We start from the raw sequence: 23885 nt of genomic DNA, 5'->3' as shown, positions 1-23885 counted from the left end.
ATTCTTATTGTAACATTTTTAAAATGTTTTCATTCTGTTAGCAGCTGATGATTATGATGGAAGTTAACATAGTGTCAAACTGGATTATTTCTGCGCAGCCCCTTGGGGAAGACTGCTTGTTATATAGGTCTGTTAATTTATAGGATTCCAGCCCTGTTCTTGTTACTACAACAGGCAAAATATGTTGCCAGAATTTTTATGCAAAGTGCCTAATGTATTGGCGAAAAGATATCCAAGGTACTGGCCATCAGGACTTGTCAAAGGCCAACAGAAACAATATCACACTACTCTGCTGTAGCTCTATGAATCTATATATACTCTTATGAATATATTTTATACTATGGGTTTATGTATTTTTAACTGTGTTTTAACATGCTGTACTCCACCTTGAGGAGAGGCAGGAAGGAAATTATTATTATTATTATTATTATTATTATTATTCAGCTTGAAGTGATATGGCTGCCTCCTGTGGAATCCTGGGATTTGCAGTTGAGGGAGGGGCATTTAGAAATCCCAGCCAAAGGGCTCTTAGGCCTCACTAGACTGCAAATACGCCACAACTTGAACATGTGTCATCAATGTGATGCAGCAGCAGCTAAGAAAGCCAATATGATCCTAGGCTGCATCAACAATATAGTGCCTTGATCGGGGGAAGTGATAGTATTACTCTATTTTGGTTTAGTCAGGCCTCACCTGGAATACTGTGTCCAGTATTCACCTGGACACCACAGTTCAAAAAAGATATTGAGAAGCTGGGTGTGTGCAGAGGAGGGTGACCAAAATGGTGGAGCTTCTGGAAATCATGCCTTATGAGAAGAGACTTAGGGAGCTGGCTATGTTTAGTCTGGAGGATAGGCAGTTTAGAGGTGATATGACAGCCCTCTTTAAGTACTGGAAGGGATGTCATATTGAGGATAGAGCAAGCTTGTTTTGTGCAGCTCCAGAGAATGGGACCCAGGGCAACGGATGCAAGCTCCAGGAAAAGAGATTCCACCTCAACATTAGGAGGAACTTCCTGACAGTAAGGGCTATTCCACAGTGGAACACACTCCCTTGGAGTGTAGTGGAGTCTCCTTCCTCAGAAGTCTTTAAACAGAGGCTGGATGGCCATCTATCGGGGATGCTTTGATTGTGATTTCCTGCATGGCAGAATGGGTTGGACTGGATTGCTCTTCTTGGGGTCTCTTCCAACTCTGATTCTATTATTCTAAAAATTCCAGAATTCCACAGGAGGGAACCATCGCTGTTCAAATGGAATAATTGGACTATAACAGTGTAATGTGATATTGACCCAGGGATCCTTTTACACTGCAGAATTATAGCCCTGTGATTCCTCTTTTACTGCCATGGCAACATTGGGTGGAATTCTGGATTTGGCAGTTGAAGGAGTGGCCTTTAGAGCCAGTGAGCTCTAGTGCCTACTTAAACTACAAATCGCTGGGTTTCCACAGGAGATGGAGCCATGGCAGTTAAAGTGGAATCGTAATATTATAATTGTGTAGCATGAAAAGAACTCAGAGCAGTTGGATTTGAGAGGTTGGTGCATTCACAGAACAGGAAAGAAACAATCTTAAGTTACTGGTGTGTGTGTGTTGTGTGCCTTCAAGTCATTTCTGACTTATGGTGACCCTAAAATAAATCGATCATGGGATTGTCTTGGCAAGATTTGTTCAGAGGAGGTTTGCCATTGCCTTTCCCTGTCACTGGGAGCATGTGGTTTGCCCAAGGTTACCCACTGAGTTTCCATGGCTGAGCAGGGATTTGAACTCTGGCCCTGAGTCAAACCACTATGCCACACTGGCTCACTCTGGCGCCTTGTGACAAAAGGAACAAATGATTCAACACACAAAATGATGCTCTTGTACCCAGGTTTCTTTATCCCCCTTTATCCTGTACTTGCTAATCCTTGTCATGACTTGGAATTCTCATTTTATCTGTAAGTATTGAACGTACGGGGAGAGGCAAACACACACCGTTCCACACCCCTGTGATCATGACACAGCATCCAGGCGGCAGAAGTGTGCGTGTTTGACATCCAGAGTGGTTGAGAAGAGTGAGATTGTGGCAGTAGGCCCAGGCCTACGCAAGCTCACCAACTTTCCCCAACTGTTACTGAGCATTGACTGCACATACGCAGCCTACTGAAGCTCTCTGTTTGTATGGGTGCACATGTTTATCCATACTTAGGAGATGTATGCAGACAGTTTTCTGAACATGGGTAGCTGAGGGCCATGAAATCCACTGGGTGACCTTGGGCAAATCACACACTCTCAGCCTTAAGAAGATGACAATGGCAAACTTCCTTTCAACAAATCTTGCCATGAAAACCCCACAATATGTTCTTAGGGTCGTCATAAATCAGAAACGACTTGAAAGCACACAAAAACATCAGCAACTGCAGTCCTATATCACTGTGTGTCTGGTAACAGTCAGGAGCTTCCAGCACTGTTCAAGTCACATGCTCCATTTATGCTAGTGAAAAAATAAAGGCGTTGTGGATCACTGTGGGCATGTGTACACATTTGCACTTATAGAAGGACTAGTTGCACCCTCTGGGTAAAAAGAGGGTTTGACTGAAAATCTTTCAGGACTTGGATTTGGGTCCTGCACTTCTAGTGCTTTATGCCTGTTTTACCAAGTGCTGTTGGTCCAAATCACACGACAGAAACAGTCCAGTTTGAGGCCACTTTAATTGCCCTGGCTTAATGGTAGGGAATACTGAGAATTAGTTCTGTGAGATATTTAGCCACCTCTGTCAGAGAGCTCTGGTACCACAGTAAATTACAATTCCCAGGATTCCCTAGCACTGAGCCAGGACAGTTCAAGCAGTCTCAGACTGGATTATTTCTGTAGTGTATTTTGGACTGTTAACTCTTATGCACAAGGGGAAATTTTACACCAGTTGAAATTCCCTATTCTACATGACTGTTAAAAGCAGGGCTGGGGAGTAAGGAGTAAGGTTTTTGTAGAAGTAGGAGTAGGAATAAGGAGTAATAACATTCTTGTTATATTGTATATGCAAACACACACAAAAAATTTTTTATTATATTGCACTGGAGAAGGGATTGGGAGGAAAAGAGTTTCTCCCTCACACACACACCCTGGGGCTTTTCCCCAGGTCTGGGGAGTAGGAGTAAAGGAGTAAGAGATTTTTACAGAAGGAGGAAGATTAAGAAAAAATGTTTTACTTCGGAGTAGGATAAGGAATAACCCTAAAATCACCAGTACTCCCCAGCCCTGGTTAAAAGCATAGCTGCAGTGCTGTCTCTTTTGTCCCCAGGTGCCTTAGTCTGCATAGGCCAAGATTCATACTAAGAGACTTTGAAAAATTCAAGGCCAACACTAGCCATTAAGCCAGACTGTCTGTCTTATACAGGAAAGAAGGTCCTCCAAACTCATCTCCTAACAAGGGAGCCAAGCTTCTCTCTCTTAATTTCCCTGTGCAGGTGGGGAAGCAAAAGATTATGAGGTTGATAACTAAGAAATGGGGTGGGGAGGGGAGCATTGATGCTGTTTGGGTATATATTATTGGGGTATGAAGGGGCCGAGACTCTGGAGATCAGAGTTTGAATTCCGGCTCAACCATTTAAATTCCCTGGGTGACCTTGAGCAAGTCATACTCTCAGCCCCAGGGGAAGGTAATGTCAGATTTCCTCTGCACAAATCTTACCAAAAAAACCCCCAAGATATGGTCACCATAAGACAGAAATGACTTGAAGCCACAGAACAATAAGAATAGTAGAAAACTGCAGCTTGCAAAATAGGAGAAACTTACTTTTTTGGACTACATGGCCCAGAATCTTCCAGACAACATGGGGATTCTGGCAATCATAATCCAAGAAGGTAAATTTTCCAAGTTCTGCCTGGAAAGAATAGGAAGATTTATTTAAGAACAAGGAAAAATGTTGTAAGGTTTAGAATATATGGAAGGATATATTGGCAGGGTTGTTGACTGTTTGGCTAACTCTGTTCCTTTCCTTTGATCTCTTAGAGCCTACAAAGGCCCCTTTAAGCATACTGCCAGGATGGCCATGGGGACACGAGAACAGTATGAGCCTGTGGCTGAAATTGGCATTGGCGCCTATGGCACCGTCTTCAAGGCCCGGGACCTTCAGAGTGGCAAATTTGTAGCCCTTAAGAATGTGCGGGTGCAGAATAGCGAGAATGGGTTGCCGCACTCAACGGTCCGTGAGGTGGCCCTGCTGAAACGACTGGAAAACTTTGACCACCCCAATGTTGTGCGGTGAGGATGTGATCTGTGACAGCAGACTTTCCGGGTGCTGTGTGGAACACATGAGCGGCATGTTCTGTGGGGATTGAGGGTTCCCTGAAACCACATCCTGCAAACTAAGAGACCTGCCTCTTAATCTGAAATGTGTAGAGACAGATTGTGTCCAAGTCAAATGTTTTTTTAGTAGTTATAATTCTCAGAATTAGCCAGCCAGCATTGGTGCAGAGCACATTCACAAAGGGTAATTCTCAACTAGCTTAGGTATAAAATAGGGATGGGAATCATACACCTTTCCAGATGTGTTTTTGCACTGAAACCCCCAGGGTTCCTGACCATTGGCCATGTTGACTAGCAGTGCTGGGAGTTGCAGTCCAAAAATATCTAAATGGCTGGATGACTTCCATCCAAACTGTTAAGGAAAAACATGCATATGATGGAGTTAAATGACAACTAATACAAAAAGCAGTCTTCTGTGATTCAGTTTGAGCATATGTGCATGCAAAATAAGCCCCATGGCCCTTCAGAGCAGCAGAAATTGGTGATTAATGTGGTTATCCCAGCATTACGGAGGCAATTAACAGGATGCAAAAGGAAATGGTTGTCCCTGTTGAGGCACAGATGAATAGAACTGAACTGGTGTAGTTTCCCTTTTAAAATTCCTTTGTTCAAAGGTGGCCACCATAAGGGCACAAACAGTGTTTTTGTTAACTATGTGGCGTTAACAGTTGAGGTCTAGCATTGAATATGGGGTCAGGTGCCATGGTTTTTTATTTTTTTCATGGCCAAGCTGGGAATCAAACCCTGATCTCCAGAGTCATAGTCCAACATTCAAACCAGTATGCCACGCTGGCTTACTATGGTTACCATAAGTCGGGAAGGACTTGAAGGCACATAGAAACCATTAAGATTTGGTTCAAATAAAGCCCTGGGTTGAGAAAATGAACTTTTTTTCTGAAGGCAAGGAGGAGCTTCCTTACCTGGGCTAAGTCCATTCTAATGTTTGAGCAACCTTATTTAGCAATGGGAATAGTAGGAGTATAACATTCTGTTCATTGAAATAGGACAGCAACCCCTCCACACACACATAGAGCCAGAGATGCTCCACATTTGTGCTGGACTGCAACCCCCATCACTGTAGTCAATATGGCCAGTGGGTGATGAGAGTTGTAGTCCACTATAGAAGTTGGGTTACTGCAGGTTGGGAGATGAGGTTGAAATAGAATACTTGGCACTCATTGGTATTTGAAGTTTCTGAAGCTGGGCTGTTGAAGTGGCTGTTTTGCCAGAGTGCCTTTTAAGAAAGTGATATTGGTAGAGGAGAGGGCAAAGATCTTCATGAGTGGCTCAGCTGAGAGAAGATGGCTCCCATGGGAAGGATATGGAGGGCCTTTGATTGTGGACCAGTGCCCTGTGAAGTGTTTTGACTTCAATTTCTAAATAATTTCTGAAGAAATGGAAAGGTTTTTTAATCATAAACTGCTTTGAGTCTCAATCTGGTAAAAAGGCATCATCATCGTCATCATCATCATGGAAAGATTAAAAAATAAATAAATACACACCCTTAGGAACCAGCTTCCTTCCTACCACACATGCATTACACACACACATATACACACAGATGCACAGATACAGCATTATATATCATCATCTTTATTTATATCCTGCCTTCTTTTGAAGCTGGCACTCGAAGTAGCTTGTGTATTAAAAAAAAAGAAGAATATAGCTTAAAATGTACAAAAAAGTCAACATTAAAATAGAACCAAACTGTTCGCAATATTAAAGCTATGTAAAACATTTAATTAAAAATAATAAAAGCAGTTAAGAATGGCACAGCATCATCTTAGAAGTATTGTCTTTAAAAAAAACTTGAGTTCTAAAAACGTGTGCATATATGTGCATATGATATTTATAAAAATGCACACAGAATCATGTTTGTATTTGATCTGTCTCTATGTGTGCTGCCACTTCAGTTCCACTCATTTTCCATGAGGCTGTTATGGGCAACCTTTGGCTCTCTCTAAGTGTGGCCAGTGATAAAGAGCTATGGAGATAGAATTCAGAGATGTAGCTGTGTTAGTCTGGAATATGAATATGCAAAAGGATCTTGTAGTGCTCTTTGAGACTAATTGAGTGCTAGAGACTAATTGACAATAACAAGAGCGTGCCAGAGGATAAACGGACATAAATCAGACTCTAGAAATGGAAATACAGTCATCCCTCCATATTTGCGGATTTGATTATTCACGGATTTCATTAATATGTTCCCTCTAGGACAGTCTAGGTCCTCCAGTGCAACTCTGGTCAACTTTAACTAAAAGTTGCACTGAAAGACCATTTGTAGCTACTCCAGTGCCATTCTGTAGTCAGTGTATGTTGGACATTGACCACAGAGTTGCACTGGAGGACCTAGAGATTCCTAGAGAGGTGTCCTCTCAGGTAAAAACAGTGTTTTTGTTATTTGTGGTTTTTCCATATTCACGGGGGTCTTGTTCCCCTAACCCTAGCGAATATGGAGAGACAACTGTACACAAAAACCTGTTGTAGAACACTTCATCTCTGACCTCAGGACAGTGGTCTTTGAACACATGTCATTTCAGATTCCCTGCCTACACACACCACTTTCCCAAACTGCCTCCGCTCTGTTGTTGACTGTTTATTGATCCATTTCCTGTATTGCTATGTACTGTATATGTATTATCCTACTTGTGAGTATGTATTTTCCCTGGATAATGATTAACCTTCCATTTTGAAGCCAAGCCCTCCCTCCTGTCCATCTGCCTTGGTCCAGGCCTCGGAGGTTGAGAGGAACTGCTGGACCTCTTACCCTTTCCCGTCACCACTCCCTTCTCCTTCTGTGTCATGTCTTTTTAGATTGTAAGCCTGAGGGCACGGAACCGTCTAACTAAAAAGATTGCATGTACAGCGCTGTGTAAATTTACAGCGCTTCATAAATAAAGGTTAATAATAATAATAATCCACCCCCCTGGCCTCAGGCAACATCTTTCTTCTTGCCTTTGTCCCTTTACAACTATAGAAATGAACTTGCCAACATATGCACGCAAGTTTTGCATTTCTATTGCTGTTCATACAATCTGACAGTAAAGGTCCTTTCTGGGCACCAGTTCACTCCAGGCATCTGAGGAAGTAGACTTAGGCCTGAAACAGATGGGCCAAAAGTTCCCGCATCAGCCCAATCTCAGGGTGTAGCGTTCAGATGATGCATGCCCCCCCCCCAATGATCAGGCTGAAGCTGCACTGCAATTGCCTAAAGCAGCCCAAACCTGACACAAAAAGGAGTGCAAAAGAAGTGCTCCTTGCCATCCATCCATTGCCAACTGGCGGTGGCTGGCCTTGGGACTGCGGCGTCTGTGCACTGCAGTCCTGCATTGATCAGAGCGGGAGCAGCCTCTGGCTGCTCCTTTTGTCCTGTCTGCTTGTGACCTTATTCTATGAAAGTTTATGTTAGTCTCAAAGGTGCTGCAAGATCCTTTTGCATTCTATAATGGATTGTGATCTAAAATATCTGGAGGAACCTGTTTTAGGTTGAGTTGCTGCAAGCCTGGTGAAGAGGAGATGGTTGCATTAGAAAGTGGTAGGGGAGAGGGCAGTCTTAGTGCAGCTATATGAGTCTGTAGGAGGAGAAAGCCTTTGAACTGGTAGCCACATGTGCCTTTGGCTTGTGGATTTTGTGTGTGTCAGGCAATATGCATAATTCTACTTTGGAAAAAGGTCTATGAAAGTACAATCTTAGCATATACTTACTGGTGAATGAGCCCCACTGAATACAGTCAACATGCATCCGGTTGCAGTAAGGACCAGGCATGGAGCAGCTGAGCGTGTATTTGGGAAAACCACCTGATGCCTCCTGGACTTGCTACTCCTCCTGGTTTTCAGGTTTTCCTCTGCCTCAGTAGCTTCATTTGGGCCTGAGCAGGGTCTTAGCCTCCAGAATGCAGGCAAAACTAGTTTAAGCTTCCTCACAGTTATTTAAGACAAAGGAAAAGATATTTGTGTGAGCTCAGCAAGGGAACCTTGTTTTGATCCTAGAGTTGGAAACTAGAGATCCAGGGAGAAAAAGATCAGGGCCACAGGCTCCTACAGTGGAATCCTAACAGCTACAAGATAGAAGCCATTGGGAGGTTAATGCCCTCCCTTTCATGATCCTCCACCCTGAAAAATATGAGGGTTGGCCCTAGAGCTCTCTCCCAACACCCATGGCAACGGGAAAGATAGTGTGATGTTCAGGTCCTGATTGAGTTAGAAGCACAAACTGGAGGATGGAGGGATGGGAAGTAGATCATTTTCCCTCACAACTGTCCACACCTAGTGCAGCTCTGTCCATGCATGCCTGCAGACCTGGACTTTGGAAAAAGTGGGTAATATTCCACATAGTATTGTACATGTAGAGCCAGTGTGGTGTACAACTTAAGAATACTGGGCTGAGATGTGGGAGAGCCATGTTTTAGTCTCCATTGATCTAAAAAACTCACATGTTTACTTTAGACCGCTCTCTGTTTCTCTCTGTAATCTGCCTCATGGGATTACTGTGAAGATTAAGTGCAGAAGATGTATTCCACATTGAGCATGTTGGAGGAAAGGCAGGCTATAAATGCACTAATAAATACATAGAGCAGGGTGAATATGTGCACTTCCAGAGGTTATTGGACCCCTTCAGCCTTAGCTAGGATAATCAGTTTTGAGGGATGATGGGCACTGAAGTTCAGCATGTACCCCATTCCTGCCATACATTGATTTATTTCAGAACACACTTCCACTTATTTCTTTTTCACTGTTTACCTGCCAGCAGCACATCTGCCTGCATTTCCACCAGCTACTTGACCTAGCCAATCAAAAGCAGTAGGAAACTAGTTGCAGGTTGGGTTGAACATGCCTATTGTCATCTAAAGAGTCAGAAAAGTTACAAAGGGACACCATTAGGAGATATAGACAGAAAGAGTTCTAGGACCAAATCAGGGGTCTGGAGAAGTTTACCAACATGAAGGCTGGAGAATGAATCAGGCTGTTTTTCCCCACTTAATTTTCTATTATGTCTCCTGACAAAGGAACAGTTTGAAGACTTGGTTCAGTATGAAGGTTTACAACTCTTACAGTGTTTGTTTTTAAGATATGGTGCACAGTAGAAACTGTAGGTGATTTATGGGAAGTTTCAAGCCAAAGCAGATAGGAATAAGAAGTGTCATAGGGATGTAAATGGGGAGATTGTATGAGGAGTGGAATGTCCATCCAGTGAAAGTAGAATCATGATGAAGCAATGTTGACACTGGGGCCCCATGCATAATCTTTGTAGATGGGAAAGCATAAATCTGAAACTCTCAATTAAACGGTTCTAATGATTTGGATCAGAGTAGGGACCAGGGTTCAATTCCCAGCTTTGCCATGAAACCCACTGGGTGACCTTGGGCAAGTGATAGGCTCTCTGTCTCTGGGAAGACAATGGCAAACTTCTTCTTCTGCTTACCTGAGGTGTCTTTTAACAGAGTTAGTGGGTGGCTAGTCCTCTGGATTTTGTACTGCAATACCCATTAGCCCTCACTCTTGGCTATGGTGGCTAAGGCTAATTGGGGTTGCAATCCAGCAACATTTGGAGGCCCACATATTCCCCAGACCTTCAATAACATTCCCAGTCTAGTTTCCCACTCGCCATGTTAAGATAAGTGCCTGATCAAACTCTGACAAGTTTGTTTTAAGCATGTTTAAAACTTGTTTTAAAACTATAAACTCCTGGTTTTAGTAATCCCAATTGTTCCTCTGCCTCTATCCTTGTATCTCTGGAACACATACTATGCACTTTTCTCTTCTGTGCATTATAGGCTAATGGATGTTTGCACAATGACACGGACAGAGCGTGAGACCAAAGTAACGTTGGTCTTTGAGCACGTGGATCAAGATCTGAAAGCATTTTTGGAAAAAACTCCACCTCCTGGTTTACCAGCAGATGTGATTAAGGTAAATATCCCCAGTGTCATCATGGATTATAGTTGGGGAGGTACCCTTTTTCTTGGCAGGTATCCTAATATAGACTGCATGAGGATTTCCAAACACTGGTATTGATGCTGCACCCCTCCCCCCCCTTTTTTTTTAATCTATGTCTAGGATATGATGCATCAGTTCTTGAGTGGCTTGGAGTTCCTGCATTCAAACTGCATCGTACATCGTGACCTTAAGCCAGAAAATATCTTGGTGACCAGTTCTGGTCAAGTCAAGCTAGCTGATTTTGGCCTTGCTCGGATATACAGCTGCCAGATGGCTCTGACACCTCTAGTGAGTTAACAGGTCTTGAGTTTAATAAAAAGTCAATTTTTGGTTCTTGCTTTTAGCGTAGCTGAATTGGGAGATCGACTAGGGCAGGAGTGAAATTATGCAGCCCTCCAAGTTTCCTCAGACTGCAAGTATCAGCTATCCCAGCAGTATAGTCAGTACTGGGCTTTTCAGTTGAACAATCTCTTAAGAAACATATATTTCCATCATTTAGAGTGTCCTTGGCTGAGTGGGAAATTTTTTCCCTCCTTTTGACCCTAGTGCAGTGTAGAGGGAGATACCAGAAGATTTACAGTGTGTTTTATCTAAGAGGGTTGCTGTCTGTCTGTCTAGAAAGCTTAGTTGCAGATAACAAGGTTGTGCTGGTTCCTAAACAAGTTAGCTGGGTCACTCACTGAGAAGGGGAAGTCAAATGTGCTGGCTAAGCATTATTGCAAGGAAAAACATCAGAAGCTTGTGATCTACAGCTTTGTAGGGCTGGACCCACTACTAGCAACTGTTTTGAGAAATAAGCATCTCGGTAAGTCCAGAGATCAAGCTTCCTGCCTTAGGGTGGGGATCTTCATTATCCTTGTGCTTCATGGAACAAAGTAGACATAACAGCTGTGCATTGTACCTGCACTGATGGCTTCAATCTTTCCTGCTGCAGGTTGTCACCCTCTGGTACCGTGCTCCAGAAGTGCTGCTCCAGTCAGCCTACGCTACCCCTGTGGACTTGTGGAGTGTTGGCTGCATCTTTGCAGAGATGTTTAGAAGAAAGTGAGTATGATAGGAAGGCTGTGGTGGTAGTGATGCTTCTCTCATCATGCCCATGAACCCTAGAAAGCATGGCCACTGGGAGGTGTAGTTTAGCCTTTGATAGGCCATCAGCTCCCTATTCCTACTACAGCACTTGTGTAAGTAGCAGTATTGTCCATAGCAGCTAGAGACAGAGATACTCTACTCCAAGGACACTTTCTACTCACATTCATTCTTGTGAATTTTTTACTTTATGGTATGCTTGCACAAAATCACATTATTTAACAATTTGTAGAAATAAGAATGAGATGTGTTTACAATCTTCTGTGTAGAAGGTGTGTTAAATTTTTAAATACACTTTCACTTTCCTTTTTGACCTCTTAAATGGGATCCACTTGAAGAACAGGCAGTGAGGAAGGGCCAGTATGGGTGGAGTAGTTGGAGAACATTAAGATTAGGAGGTCAGACAGGTGCCAAGACATGGTGAATATCTTCAGGTGCCACAAGAAGCCAGATTTCCTCTTGGATTTTGACTTGTTCCCAAGGAACATGCTAGTATTCATTCATTGCTCTGCAACTGGTTCAACCTCTTGGTACCACCAATTGCTATTCTTTGGTTTTTTCCTTGTTTACTTGCCATTACTGGTTAGTTTCCCTGGCTTGTTAGGAGGAAGAAAGCCAGAGAATTGGAGCTGCTGACTTCCACACCGAACAGTAAACCAGAGAACACCAAGCATCAGGACCGCCCAACTGCAGAATGAATATCCGTGACTTGTTTATCAGTTCTTCCTGGCTCTAAGTGGAGAGCAGTTGAGCCAGGGGCACAAGCTAGGGATCTTTCTCACTACACAGTTGCAGCACTGTGATTCCTCTTTAACTGCCATGGCAACAACCTCTGGAAGCCTGGGGTTTCCAATTCAGGTGGAAAGAAACCTCAGTTTAGGATCCTCAGTCAGGGAGCTCTTCTGGTGTCCCTGACCAAACTAAAGATGCATAGGACCCAGTCGTGACAGTGAAAGTGGAACCATAGGGCTATAATTATGTAGTGTAAAGTGGTCCCAGAGTTCATTATTTGTTTTTCCTGACTGCTCCCAGTATATGGGCCTAGGCATTCAGTTTCCCACTCCAGCATGGTCAGATCCTTCAAATTTTGAGTCTCCCAACACTTCTGGTCAGGAGAGCCAGTTGTAATCCAGTATCATTCAGTGGGCTGTGGGCTTCTCACCCCTACCCAGTGCCTGGCAAGATGCCAGCACTGGCACTCTTGCTTTCCAGCCACATATTTCCAAACTGCAGCTAAGAGCGTGATCTTGTGAATAGACCATTCCTGGAGCACATGCTGCTTGCAGGATACCGCCACACAGCTGGGAGACAATAGATTAGGGTTGGGCCTGTCCAAGCCCTCTGTCTTGCTTATCAGTCAGGCTTAAGGGCTGATAGGCAGGGAGGAGCTGGTGACCTAATCTGCAGAATATGATGTGGCAGCAATTGATGCTGAGTCTATCTTGGGGGGCAGACAGAAACTAGGAGTTAGGATTAGAGATGCAGTGAAGCTGAGGTCACTCTGTGTCTCCCCTACACCTTGCAGATATAAACCAGACATCCCTGGGTTTATTGTTTGGGCTTCTGTTGACAAGAACAGATGTTCTAAACATAATGGGGGAAAATAAAGGATTCCTAATTGTTTGTTAGATACGTGGAGAGAAATCAGAACATTGGCTCTGAATGGGGTAGTGTAGTCTATGAGTTTCAGAGAGTAATTTTTTTCAAGCTGTGAGGGAATCCACAAAGTTGTCTCTCATGATCAGATGCATTTCCCTATTTTGAACTCCTGAAAGTAAAAGAGCTACAAATGGGGTGGGGGGGGGTGCTTCACAAGTTAACAAATTCCTACTTTTTTGGCACAAGCACCTTAAATGTGCAACATGTGTGTAGATCAGGAATCATTTGGTCCTCTAAATGACATTGATTGTAGCTCCCATTGGCCTAGATAGAGTGGCCAGTAGTGACTAATCCTGGTAATTGCACTCTTGACAACTTCTGGATGGCAGGACAATTCCCACCCCTTGTGTTCATGTTCTTGTGTTCATTCTGTTGCATACTTCTGTTCTGTGCTTATGCAAAGCTTCATGCCATGAGAAATTGCTGCCTATCAAAACATGTATTTCCCACAGGGATCTTGTAGCATCTTTGAGACTGAGTGAAAGAAGCTGTAGCATAAGCTGAGTTGGGAGATTAAATGAGTTGAGGAATTGATTAGAAGGTTGTAGCATAAGCTGAATTGGGAAATCTGTTTTGCATCTGAGGAAGTAGACCTAGTCTACAAAAGTTTAGCTATAAATTCTTTCACACAGTTATATTCAAAGATGCTATAAGATCCCTTTGCATACTGATATTCCAGAATAACATGGCTGTCTCTGAATTCCACCTGAGTGGATTACTCATGTATTTCTCAAGAGAATAAGCCTTCTTATTGTCCCTGATTCTCAGTGTCTATTAACATGATCTGGTGTTCAGTTTCATGTTAATTTACAGCCATAGGCAGGTTTACTCAGTGTGACGTGGAAGTCACTACTGGGTTAAAACTTGAATTGCAACAGCAGCAGAGTCTTCTTATTGTGTGCCTTTCAAGTCATTTCGGGCTTACAGCGAACCTAAGGCAAACCTATGTTTTCTGAGGCTGAGTGTGTGTCTCGCCCCAGATCACCCCATGGGATTCCAAGGCCGAGAAGAGAATCGTACCCTGATTTCTAGAGTCGTAGTCTTAACACTCAAACCACTGCGCCGTGCTATATCTCGGCACAGTCTGCTGCTATGCAAATTTATGTGGGAATTAAGAACTGGGTCTCTAAAGTGATATTTAAACTAAAGGTAGTACAGTGCGCCTGGGTTATACACGGGCATGCTATACGCGGACTTGAGCGTACGCGCTGAAGCCGCGGGGAGTGTTCATGTATGCATGAGCCCCATTCATTTGAATGGGGCTAGTGTGCGTGGCGGCGCATGGGGCGCCCCATGCGCCGCCACGCACGAGCCCCATTCAAATGAATGGGGCTCATGCATATGTGAAATTAGCCTTACACTGGGGGGGGGGTCCGGAACGGATCCCCCGCATAAGGCAAGGGTCCACTGTACCTGGGACTGCTTCCATTTGAAAGCCTAGCAATGAGGTTTTGTGCAGCTGCTCTGTCTGCTCAAATCTGGCAGGGGGTGCTGTGTAGTAGGAAGTAGCTCTCAGAAAGATGGGTGCCAACTTTCAAGACATTTCTGCAAGAACTCTTCCTGTGCTTCTGATTCACCAGCTTAGCAGACAAATGTGGAAAGGTGGGGAGAATTGGGAAGGGAGGGGTGCTTGATTGTATGTGTGCAGGAGGGAGAACACACATAGACACTACAAAATGGTGTACATTCTTGCTTTGTTGACTTGGCCATACAGAGTTGATGGTCCAGGCTTCCCAGTGTTTGCAGGGTAGTCACACAGATTGAGACTTTTGTGGGTATGAGAATTTCTGGGCTTGGAAAACATGCTCTAAGAACAGACATATTTTTGTCGGTGCTTTCCTACTGTTTCCAACTTATGGGTTTTCTGGAGCTGAGAGTGTATGACTCGCCCATGGTCATCCAGTGAGTTTCCATGGTTGAGTGGGGAATCAAACCCCAATCTTCAGAGTCTTACTTAGGAGTATTGGGGGACTAGGATTCTGAAGATTGGGGTTTGAGTCCCCACTCAACCATGGAAACTCACTGGATAACCTTGGTGAGTCACAGACTGTCAACTCCAGAAAACCCAGTGATACATTTGCCTTAGGGTTGTCATAAGTCAGAAACAATGTGAAGACACACAACAAAAATATACTGGCTCATACATCTCATCTATATCCATTAGAATGACTTTTCTGCCAGTCTGTCGTTAGTTACCTCAAGTAATTTTGTTCTAGCTCTGGATCTGAGTACAGTTGCCAGGCCTTGGCCTTTGTATCTTGACAAAAGAAACCTGCCCCATGGTTTGTGGTTTTAGCTTCACAGAGTGCAGCTGAGGGACCTCTCTGCCTTGTGTGAATCCAGTTCTGCCACAGGCAGTTACTTGTAATAGTGGAAGCATAGCCACTCATGAAATATGCTGCTTGTGTGGGCCTTTAAAACAATGCTCTTAATTTTGATAGTTGTTTCCCTTCACTGAGACTTCATTAGCTCAGAATTTTGTTTCTATGTGTGTAAGAAAGAGAACCAATGTGCTGTAGTGATTTAAGCATTGGATTACAACTCTGGGGAGCAAGGTTCGAATCCCTAGTCAGCTATGGAACTCCACTGGGTGACTTTAGGCCTGTCACACACACTAAGCCCCAGAAAACCTTGTGATAAATTCACCATAAGTTAGAAACAAGTCCCACTCTCTCAGCCTTAGAAAGAAAGAAACCTCCTCTGAACAAATCATGCTAAGAAAATGCTATGATATGTTCACCTAAGGTTGGAAAAATTTGGAGGCACACAGCAATAAAGATATTGGCAAGGTTGCTAAGTTTGCTAAAATCGTGGCAATTTTTAGTGTATCTATTAGCATAAATTATGTCCCACTTTTCCTTCAGTGTATTCATGGTCAGATACATAGCTCTCTTCCTCTGCACTTTATCCCCACAACAGACTTTTGAGGTAGGACAGACTGAGGGATAGTGACTCTCCCAAACTCACCGAGTTTTCATAGCATTGTGGGGACCTGGAATTGTCAGTCCCAGTGCTTTAAGTTTGTGGCCTTACTTGGGTGTGGTGAACTGACGGGGCATTCACTATATTGCAGTAAGTCCAATTCTTTATTGTGGTCCAAAGACACAGTAATACTCACAAAAATTAAAATTAGAAGCACAAGGGACCATTAATCAAGTATGGTACTAAGTGACTTCTGGTGAGGATGTATTTAGACTGACCAGTGGGATGAGGAAGTGGACTACCCTGGACCAGTAGTCCCATTAATGTCTTCTTTCTGTCTTCCCCACTGTTTACTAATCCCAGGCATCCAGGGTCTGGTTTGGTCCATACAGCTTCTCTAGAGAATTCAAAGCCTGTCTATACAATGGCATTTAAAATGTTCCTCTTAGTTCAGTGGAGTGAGTCACAGCTGCCTTGAAAGATTGGGCACAGCTGGGATACAGCCTCACATTACCATACCTCTTTCAGAAAGCGCATACCCTGAAGTCTTACATCTGGACTCAAACAAGATGGTGACAGAGACTGTGATATGGAAATAATGGTTTAGGCTTAGAGGCACAGAGTTTACAATGTCCTATATCCCAGTAACCCACAATTCCCTATGTCCTCTCTGCAGGCCTCTCTTCTGTGGCAACTCTGAAGCTGATCAGCTGGGAAAGATTTTTGAGTAAGTCCTGCCTTCACCACCTCACTTTCTTTTGAGAAATTTTGCTTGGTTGGGTTTTCTTGCTCCAGACAGTATGTGTTGCCAAGCCCTCAAGAAATGGGAAGTCTCTTTCAATGAGAGTTAGATCATCCTGATTACTCAGTACAATCCAGAGGGGCTTGCCTGTCTCAGCACTTCATGAGAGGGCCAAGCAAGGCCTGTGGCTTGTCTCTGGGAGTCTGGAAACAGGGAAGATGATGTGGCTGTGTAATCTCCGTTCATTGACCTTTCTGACAAAACAGGGAACTGTTTGACTGGAAGCTAAAGGCGGCTTGTCTTCTATTAACCATAGCAATTTAGAAAAAACTTACAAAGGGAGATGAGGCCCTTGTTCGTTTTTGTTCACGGATCAGCATGGTTTTTGCATTAATTCTGATCTAGGATAATGTGCGAATTGGATGTCCAAGTTCAGGAATGGAGGAAATGTGACCTACTGGCCACATGCAGCTCTCAGTTCCTACACTTGTGGCCCCCAAAGTCGTTCTGGAGACTCCTGGATGTGTGTGTGCACATGCACCTTCATGTTGCCTGTTGACATATGGCTACTCTGAATTTCAAAAGTTTTTCTTAGCTAAGGAATGCACACACGTAGTTTTACCAGTTCCTTCCATATATACACCATTCTTAAAAACATTGTCTGTGCCTAATTGGGGGGAATTTTTAACAAGAAAACACGCCAAAACCACCCATAAATATAGTAGTTCAACTCATTGCCCATGAAGACTTAAACACACCAGAAATCTTCAGGAAATTGTGGCTGGACTTGATATCGCATCCCTGTTGGGATCCCAAAGCTGGCAATGTTGCTTCCTCAACTCCATGTCTGGCTGGTGTATCCTCCAGCCCTTGGCAACAGCTCTGCTGAATGGTGGGGCACTGGCACATCTGCATCCCCAGCTCTCCATATAGCTACGGAGGATCCTGTCCTTCCCTCTTCTCTGACCCTCTTGATTCTCTGGCCTGCACTTCTGCTCTGGCCTCTTCCTCCTCCCTTTTGCTATTTCTGGTTCCTCTTTAACCCACCCCCTGGCTTCTTTCAACAATTTGAACTGCTGTAAACTGGTTCATGGAAACCACTGCATGGCATGACTTTACGAGTGTGTGACCCCTGTGATGAGAGGGTGTCACAGAGACACGAATAAATGAAGAGGGGTATATGGGAGAAAGACTTTGGCTGAAAAGCAGGGAGTTGGATACAACACAATACCTTTTAGAACAGCCATATCCACAGATGGGTTAGCCATGAAGAGGAATATGGGAAATCCTGAGAACACGGGCTTCATGCTAGAAGAAATTGCCTTGTGTAATTCAGAAACTGGCATGCCATTGTGGTGAGAGCTAGGGTGTTTTCTAGGGTTTGTAGTGCCTAGCAGTGGGGAAGTGCTGTCTCAAAACTATTCACCCCAAACTGATCTGTGTTTTCATCTTGACTCTTAGTTTAATTGGGCTCCCATCTGAGGAGGACTGGCCTTTGGATGTGTCCCTGCCGCGTTGTGCCTTTGCCCCCCGCTCCTCACAGTCTGTTGAGAAGTTTGTGCCAGAAATAGACCCTCTGGGAGCCCAGCTGCTTTTGGTAAGTTCCAGGAAGGTGGGTGGGAATAGGCGATGGGGGGGGGGGTCTCTCAGGGCAATTAAGAGCATCCTCTTCACACGAAAGCAACCCTGGATTGAATCTCAAGTCAGCTATAGATTTGTTGCAACTCCCTGCCGTAGGGAATGGTTTTTAAGGGAAAACTCAGTAAGGCAGTTCAAGCAGTTAACATTTGTGCAACATCTTTCCCCAAGTAGTAGTGGTAGGAGCCTCCCTTGTATGTTTTTACAGGACAAACAGCAGTGTGTGGCACTGGAATGGCCGTCTCAAAGCAGTGTTGGTATTAACGACTGGCAAGAAAGCAGGACAGGGACCCTACCCAAGCCAACATCTACGTAGCCTGGTGGAGGAGCATAAATCTCTGCCAGTATACTTGTATTGGGGGCAGGGCAATTTCTTCCTCTTTGGGCTCATTCCCACTTACATTTAAACCAATTTGCGATTCGCCTTTGCTCCATGTTGGTAAATCGATCCCAAAAGGTCCGTCGCTCCCACTATGAAAGCTGATCTTTTCATTATCCCTTTGTAATTGCTTCTTTTTTGGAATGATTATCCCCACTAGTTTGTGCCGCTTCAAAATGCATGTCAATCATCTGTGCGTCATCAGTGATGTAAGTTGCAGCCTGGCTTGGTAACTGTGTGTGTGTGTGTGATACATTGATAGAATATTCAATTCATTGGTTTTGCAGTTACTTGCCTCACTATGAACTGCCATAAAATTGCATATGTAATTGCAAGATCAGTGAATCGAATCTTCTATCAATTAAAAAAAATGATAGAAGATTTGATTCATTGGTTTTGCAACTACTTGCCTCACTGATTGTAGCTGCAAAATCAATGAATCAAATCTTCATTTATTTTTTTTAAATCATGGGCCCATAGGTCACACACCACAAGCACAAAGGCAGCACTGGGGGGGGGGGGGGTGGATCTACCAAAAACTGAGGAGGGGTGGTAAACACCCCTTTTACCATTAGTCCCTCCCCTCCAGAATGATGCGATAAAGATCTGTTGTTACCACTATTGAAACACTTAGTAATCTATTCTTTCCAAAAGAACTGCTAGGAAACTAGTGTCTGGAAAAACTGGTTTTTTTTGTGTTTGCCTCACTTTATCAATCAAAGTAGGATTGGAACCAGTTTCAAATGGGAACGATGGTCATATAACCTGATCAGTGATTCACTTTAAATGATAGTGGGAATGCACCCTTTTTTCCTTCCACAGGTGCACAACAGCACTATGGGGGTTTCCCTGACACAACTCCATTACCCTCAGCCATTGATGGGCTGCTGCAGAGCTCTTGTGCATCCTGGGAAGCAAAATCAGCCTCTGCCTGCAAAACAATGCTGTTCCTTCTTCCTCAGGTGCACAAGGCATGCTCTGGCAGCTGGTCAATGGTTGGAGAGTACACTTGGATACCTCCTTGTGCATCTGCACAAAAAGTACCGACAATGGCATACGGGTGTGTGGGTGGGTGGGTATGTTATTGCCAACATGTGTCACCAATATTCTAGCCTCAATCTCGTCTAGTCATGCATGTCATTAATTTCTGAATACACTCTGCAGCTTAGCCTGAACAAATAAAACCATTCCCAGATTATATCACTTTGGTTTATGGAGGGGGCTGGTGGTGGGGAGACTTTCATGATTAAATGCTCCCTGGTATGTTTAAAGAGAAACTCGTGCATACAGAAAACTAAATGGCTCTAGATTCAGCTTCTTTGTGCCTCGTTTGTCTTTATACATTCATTGAGTGGACATTAAGTTTCAAATACCTGGAACAGGTCTCTTTCTCTGTCCCTGCCGCCCACTGTAGTCTGAGGTGATGGTACAGTTCAATAAGAGTTTTGCTATGTGATGCTTTCTTTAGTCTAAATCAGATTTTACATTCCAGTTGGTCAGCCTGTTGGATCAGTGAAACTTAGAAAAGAGTTTATTTACCAAACTCTCATTGCTGCAGTGGGCCTACTTTAGTTACGCTAACAGTTGGATTTATCCTCTTGCCTTGGATGCCTGTGTAGAAGTACTGGCATGTACAGATCTTTTTAAAACTGAATTTTAAAAATATAATTGCAGAGGAAAAAAGGGAGAGCAAGAATATAAGCATATGAGGATGTTTGCTCTTTCTCTCTAAATTATATAAAGTCCAATATTTTTAAATGATATACAGTTATAAAGATGAATATGGTGCCATAGATGAATGGGAGTTCTTAGCTTGCTTTGTCTCCACATGGTAGAGTCATTGTCTTGTAGGACTCCCACATTTTCTGTGCATTTCTCTGTGGAGGTAAAAAGGCATTGAGTATTGATGACAAGCTCTCTTGGAACTCTGTGTATGTGTGACTGTTTGTTGTTTCCACATATTCAATAAAAGGTCTGGGCAACCTGGGCCAAGAATGGGTGAAGATGGGAGCAATGCATATTGTTCACTTTGTATTCCAGTTTGGGTTTTACATAACTCCAAACCAGGCTGGGAGACTCTGGCCATCTAGTTGTTTTGGTGCTACAGTTCCTGGTAGGCCCTAGAATCTAGGCTAGCCAATGGTTAGGGTTTATGGGGAACGCAGTCCAAAATGTATATAGAGGGCCAGAGTCACACACACCTGCTTTATACCATCTCACATTCAGTTATGGCTTGGAATCTGGCCTTCAGGTAAAAGTGTGTGAGAGAGATTAGCAGAATGCATTTCATTTGTATATATTTTATGTCTCTGTCTCTCTCTAGGAAATGCTGACATTCAATCCCTTGAAGCGAATCTCTGCTTTCAAAGCACTGCATCACCAGTACTTTCAGGACAGGAGTGCAGGTGAAGGGTAACAACCCCACCAATCCCTGGTGCAGGGAGAGAAAAGACTCTGCAAAAGACTTTGTGTGTATGAGGATCATTTGCACCCCAATGAGAGGCCGCCGCAAGACCAGCCTTCACACCCTCCTGGCTGTGCTGGGATTGTGGGGGTGGGGGGAAGTGTTGCCAACATGCGTGGGGAAAATTAAACAGTGCATGTTGCAGGAAGCGCAACACTGAAATCTTTCCCACCCTGGAAGTGCTAGGACACTAGTGGTGTCTTTGAGCCACCATTCACACACATTCAATGTTCCTGGGTTGATCCCCAGTGATGTTGTTGAAGGTCAGTTTGTGTTTGAGAGCCCTGTTTGAGGCATCTCATTCAGTCGTCTGTGGGTTCCTTGCCAAAGGTATTTCTTTAATAACATTTTTTTAAAAGTAATTTTTTTATTATAACAGTTTACACTCAATAATGTTGCTGCCTTATCACATACCTGTGGCTAACAGTTTGACACTAAAGCCTTGCCTTGACTCGTTACAGACATCCTGTGAAAAGTAAAGAATATTTTTGTATAAGCATTCACTATCCATTATTATTTTTTGTTCCTAATTACAAAGACACTGGTCAGGACAGACCTATGTTACTGAGTACCTTGGCATAGGATTGCTGCTGAGGTGATCAACTGTATCTCTTTTGAATCCAGTAATTGATGTGAAACCTTATTCTTACAGAGACACACAAATCCTTTCAGAAATTATGAAATTTCAATAAAGAACGTGGGTAAGACCAAAGCTTGGCTTTCCCCATCTCTTAAAAATGTCTCCTGTTATGTTTAGTATGATGAATGACAGAAAAATCATAGAGCAAGTGGATAGGAAGAACAGATTGCTTCTATGCAGTGCATCATCCAGAACCTAAGAAATGTGTTCGCAGTCTGGGGGTGCTCCTTGACTCATCGCTCCTGATGTCAAACCAGGTAAATGCGACAGTCAGGAGCGCCTGTTATCAGCTTTGGCTGATACGCCAACTGCGCCCTTTTCTGGAAGTAAGGGATCTGGAGACTGTTGTGCATGCACTGGTAACCTCACGTCTAGACTTCTGTAATGCGCTCTACATGGGGCTACCCTCGTGCTTGGTCCGGAAACTGCAACTAGTACAGAATATGGCAGCCAGAGTAATTTCTGGAACATCCAGGAGGGACCATATTACCCCAGTTCTAAAGTCCCTCCACTGGCTGCCCATTAGCTTCCGGACCCAGTACAAGGTGTTGGTTATCACCTTTAAAGCCCTAAATGGCTTGGGTCCAAGCTATCTCCGGGACCGCCTTCTCCCCTACAATCCTCCCCACACACTTCACTCCTCTGGGAGAGGCCTACTTCAGCCACAAACATCTAGGCTTTCGACTACCTCCCAGAGGGCATTTTCCATCGTCGCCCCCAGACTGTGGAACGACCTGCCGGATGAGATCCGTCTACTTACATCCTTAGCTTTAAAAAGGCTGTTAAGATGGATCTCTTCCGGCAGGCCTTCCCAGAATAGAAAACCTGGCCTTAGAAAAATGTCTGGGAAAGATACTGCTGCTCCCACTGATTGTTTGTTGGTATGATGTTGTTGACCTTCTGGTCTGTTTTTAACTTGTATGTTTGTTGTTGTTTTTTGTTCTGTTTTTTAAATATTGCATTGGATTTAATACTTTTTTTAAGGAGGGGAGGGTACCAGGGATTTTATATGTTTTGTATTTTTAACTTTGTTAGCCGCCCCGATTGTTCTCAGAGGGGCGGGATACAAATAAATTTTATTATTATTATTATTATTAAATGAGCATTTTGGTTATAGCCCCACCCCTTCTCAATGTGATGACCAGCACGATTTCCACTTAATTCCTCAGTTCCCCAGGCGCCCCAGCAACAACCAAAGTTCTAAGAGAAGCAGGACACTTGAGGGGAGGAAGGGTCGGGTTGTGTTAGTTTACAGGTGACCACTCAAAGGAGCCACAGTTACAGTTAACATCCAATTCACAATGGAAAAAGAAAAGGAACGAACATTGCCATTCTTAGATGCCCTAGTCATCCACAAACCAAACCACACAGTATACAGAAAACCTACACACAGACAGACACCTACACAAGAACTCCAATAATCACCCAGGACAAAAAAGCAGCACAATAAAAACACTCGTAGACTGGGCAAAAAGGATCTCTGAACCCCACTTCTTGGAAGATGAATTAAAGCACCTAGACTGGGCTCTACAAGCTAATGGTTACTCCAGCTGATATGTCAGAAGGGCTGCCAGGCCCAGAAAAACCGATAGGCGTGAAGTCAAACAACCACTCAAAGAGAAGGTATTTTTTTACCATACATCAAAGGAGTCACAGAGCAAATAGGGAAACTGGTGAGAAACATAACCTCCAGATGATCTACAAAGTGACCAAGAAAATCCAGCAAATACTAGCTCAGCAAAGTACATGGAGACACTGCAGACTAGGTCAGCCAGAAAAATCAGCAGCAGAACACACAAACTATCTGGGGCATAAAATGCTATTTGAAAACACTGAAATTCTGGACCATGCCAACAACTATAAAGTCAGAATGTACAGGGAAGCCAAAGAAATCCACAAACACCTGAACAACTTCAACAGGAAAGAAATAACCCTTAAAGTAAACAGTTTGGCTACCAGTCCTGAAAAATACCAAAATCAAGACCCAGCTCATGCAAACAAAAAACACCCTGGGTCAGGAGGATTTCCCAGCAGACAATGGATCACTAATTAAACAGACATTTTGAGGCCTTGCCATTCAACAACAGACCAACACACAGATTAACATGTAAATCACTTCCTCTCAACCAA

The 23885-nt window shown here is 43.6% G+C and overlaps 2 protein-coding genes across 6 annotated transcripts in view; one reads left to right on the top strand and one right to left on the bottom strand.

The window, feature by feature from the left end:
• Positions 1-1255: 1255 nt before the first annotated feature.
• LOC149322695 (cyclin-dependent kinase 4-like) lies at positions 1256-22849 on the top strand. 3 transcript variants are annotated; one of them, XM_089481699.1, is made up of 8 exons: positions 1256-1275; positions 3992-4243; positions 10063-10198; positions 10346-10513; positions 11160-11269; positions 16569-16619; positions 18096-18231; positions 20975-22849. In XM_089481699.1, exons 2-8 carry the CDS (start codon positions 4026-4028, stop codon positions 21065-21067), a joined length of 912 nt encoding a protein of 303 aa, XP_089337825.1. In that variant the 5' UTR covers positions 1256-1275; positions 3992-4025; the 3' UTR covers positions 21068-22849. The 3 variants fall into 3 exon arrangements, with proteins under 3 accessions (XP_089337825.1, XP_089337810.1, XP_089337819.1); XM_089481684.1 differs by lacking the exon at positions 1256-1275 and adding an exon at positions 1399-1536; XM_089481693.1 differs by lacking the exon at positions 1256-1275 and adding an exon at positions 3417-3446.
• The window catches only part of LOC149322694 (tetraspanin-31-like), a 39775-nt gene continuing 37352 nt past the window's right edge, over positions 21463-23885 (bottom strand). For all 3 annotated transcript variants that reach the window (XM_089481713.1, XM_089481717.1, XM_089481706.1), the window contains one exon: positions 21463-21581. The gene's annotated coding sequence lies outside the window, so the exon portion shown is untranslated. The remainder of the gene's footprint in view (positions 21582-23885) is intronic.

Source organism: Sceloporus occidentalis, unplaced genomic scaffold (genome assembly GCF_023333645.1).
Source record: "Sceloporus occidentalis isolate IW3139 unplaced genomic scaffold, rSceOcc1.0.p SCAF_1, whole genome shotgun sequence".
NCBI classification, from domain to species: domain Eukaryota; kingdom Metazoa; phylum Chordata; class Lepidosauria; order Squamata; family Phrynosomatidae; genus Sceloporus; species Sceloporus occidentalis.
Note: the sequence above shows the minus strand (reverse complement) of the source record. Positions and strands in the feature narration are given on the sequence as shown.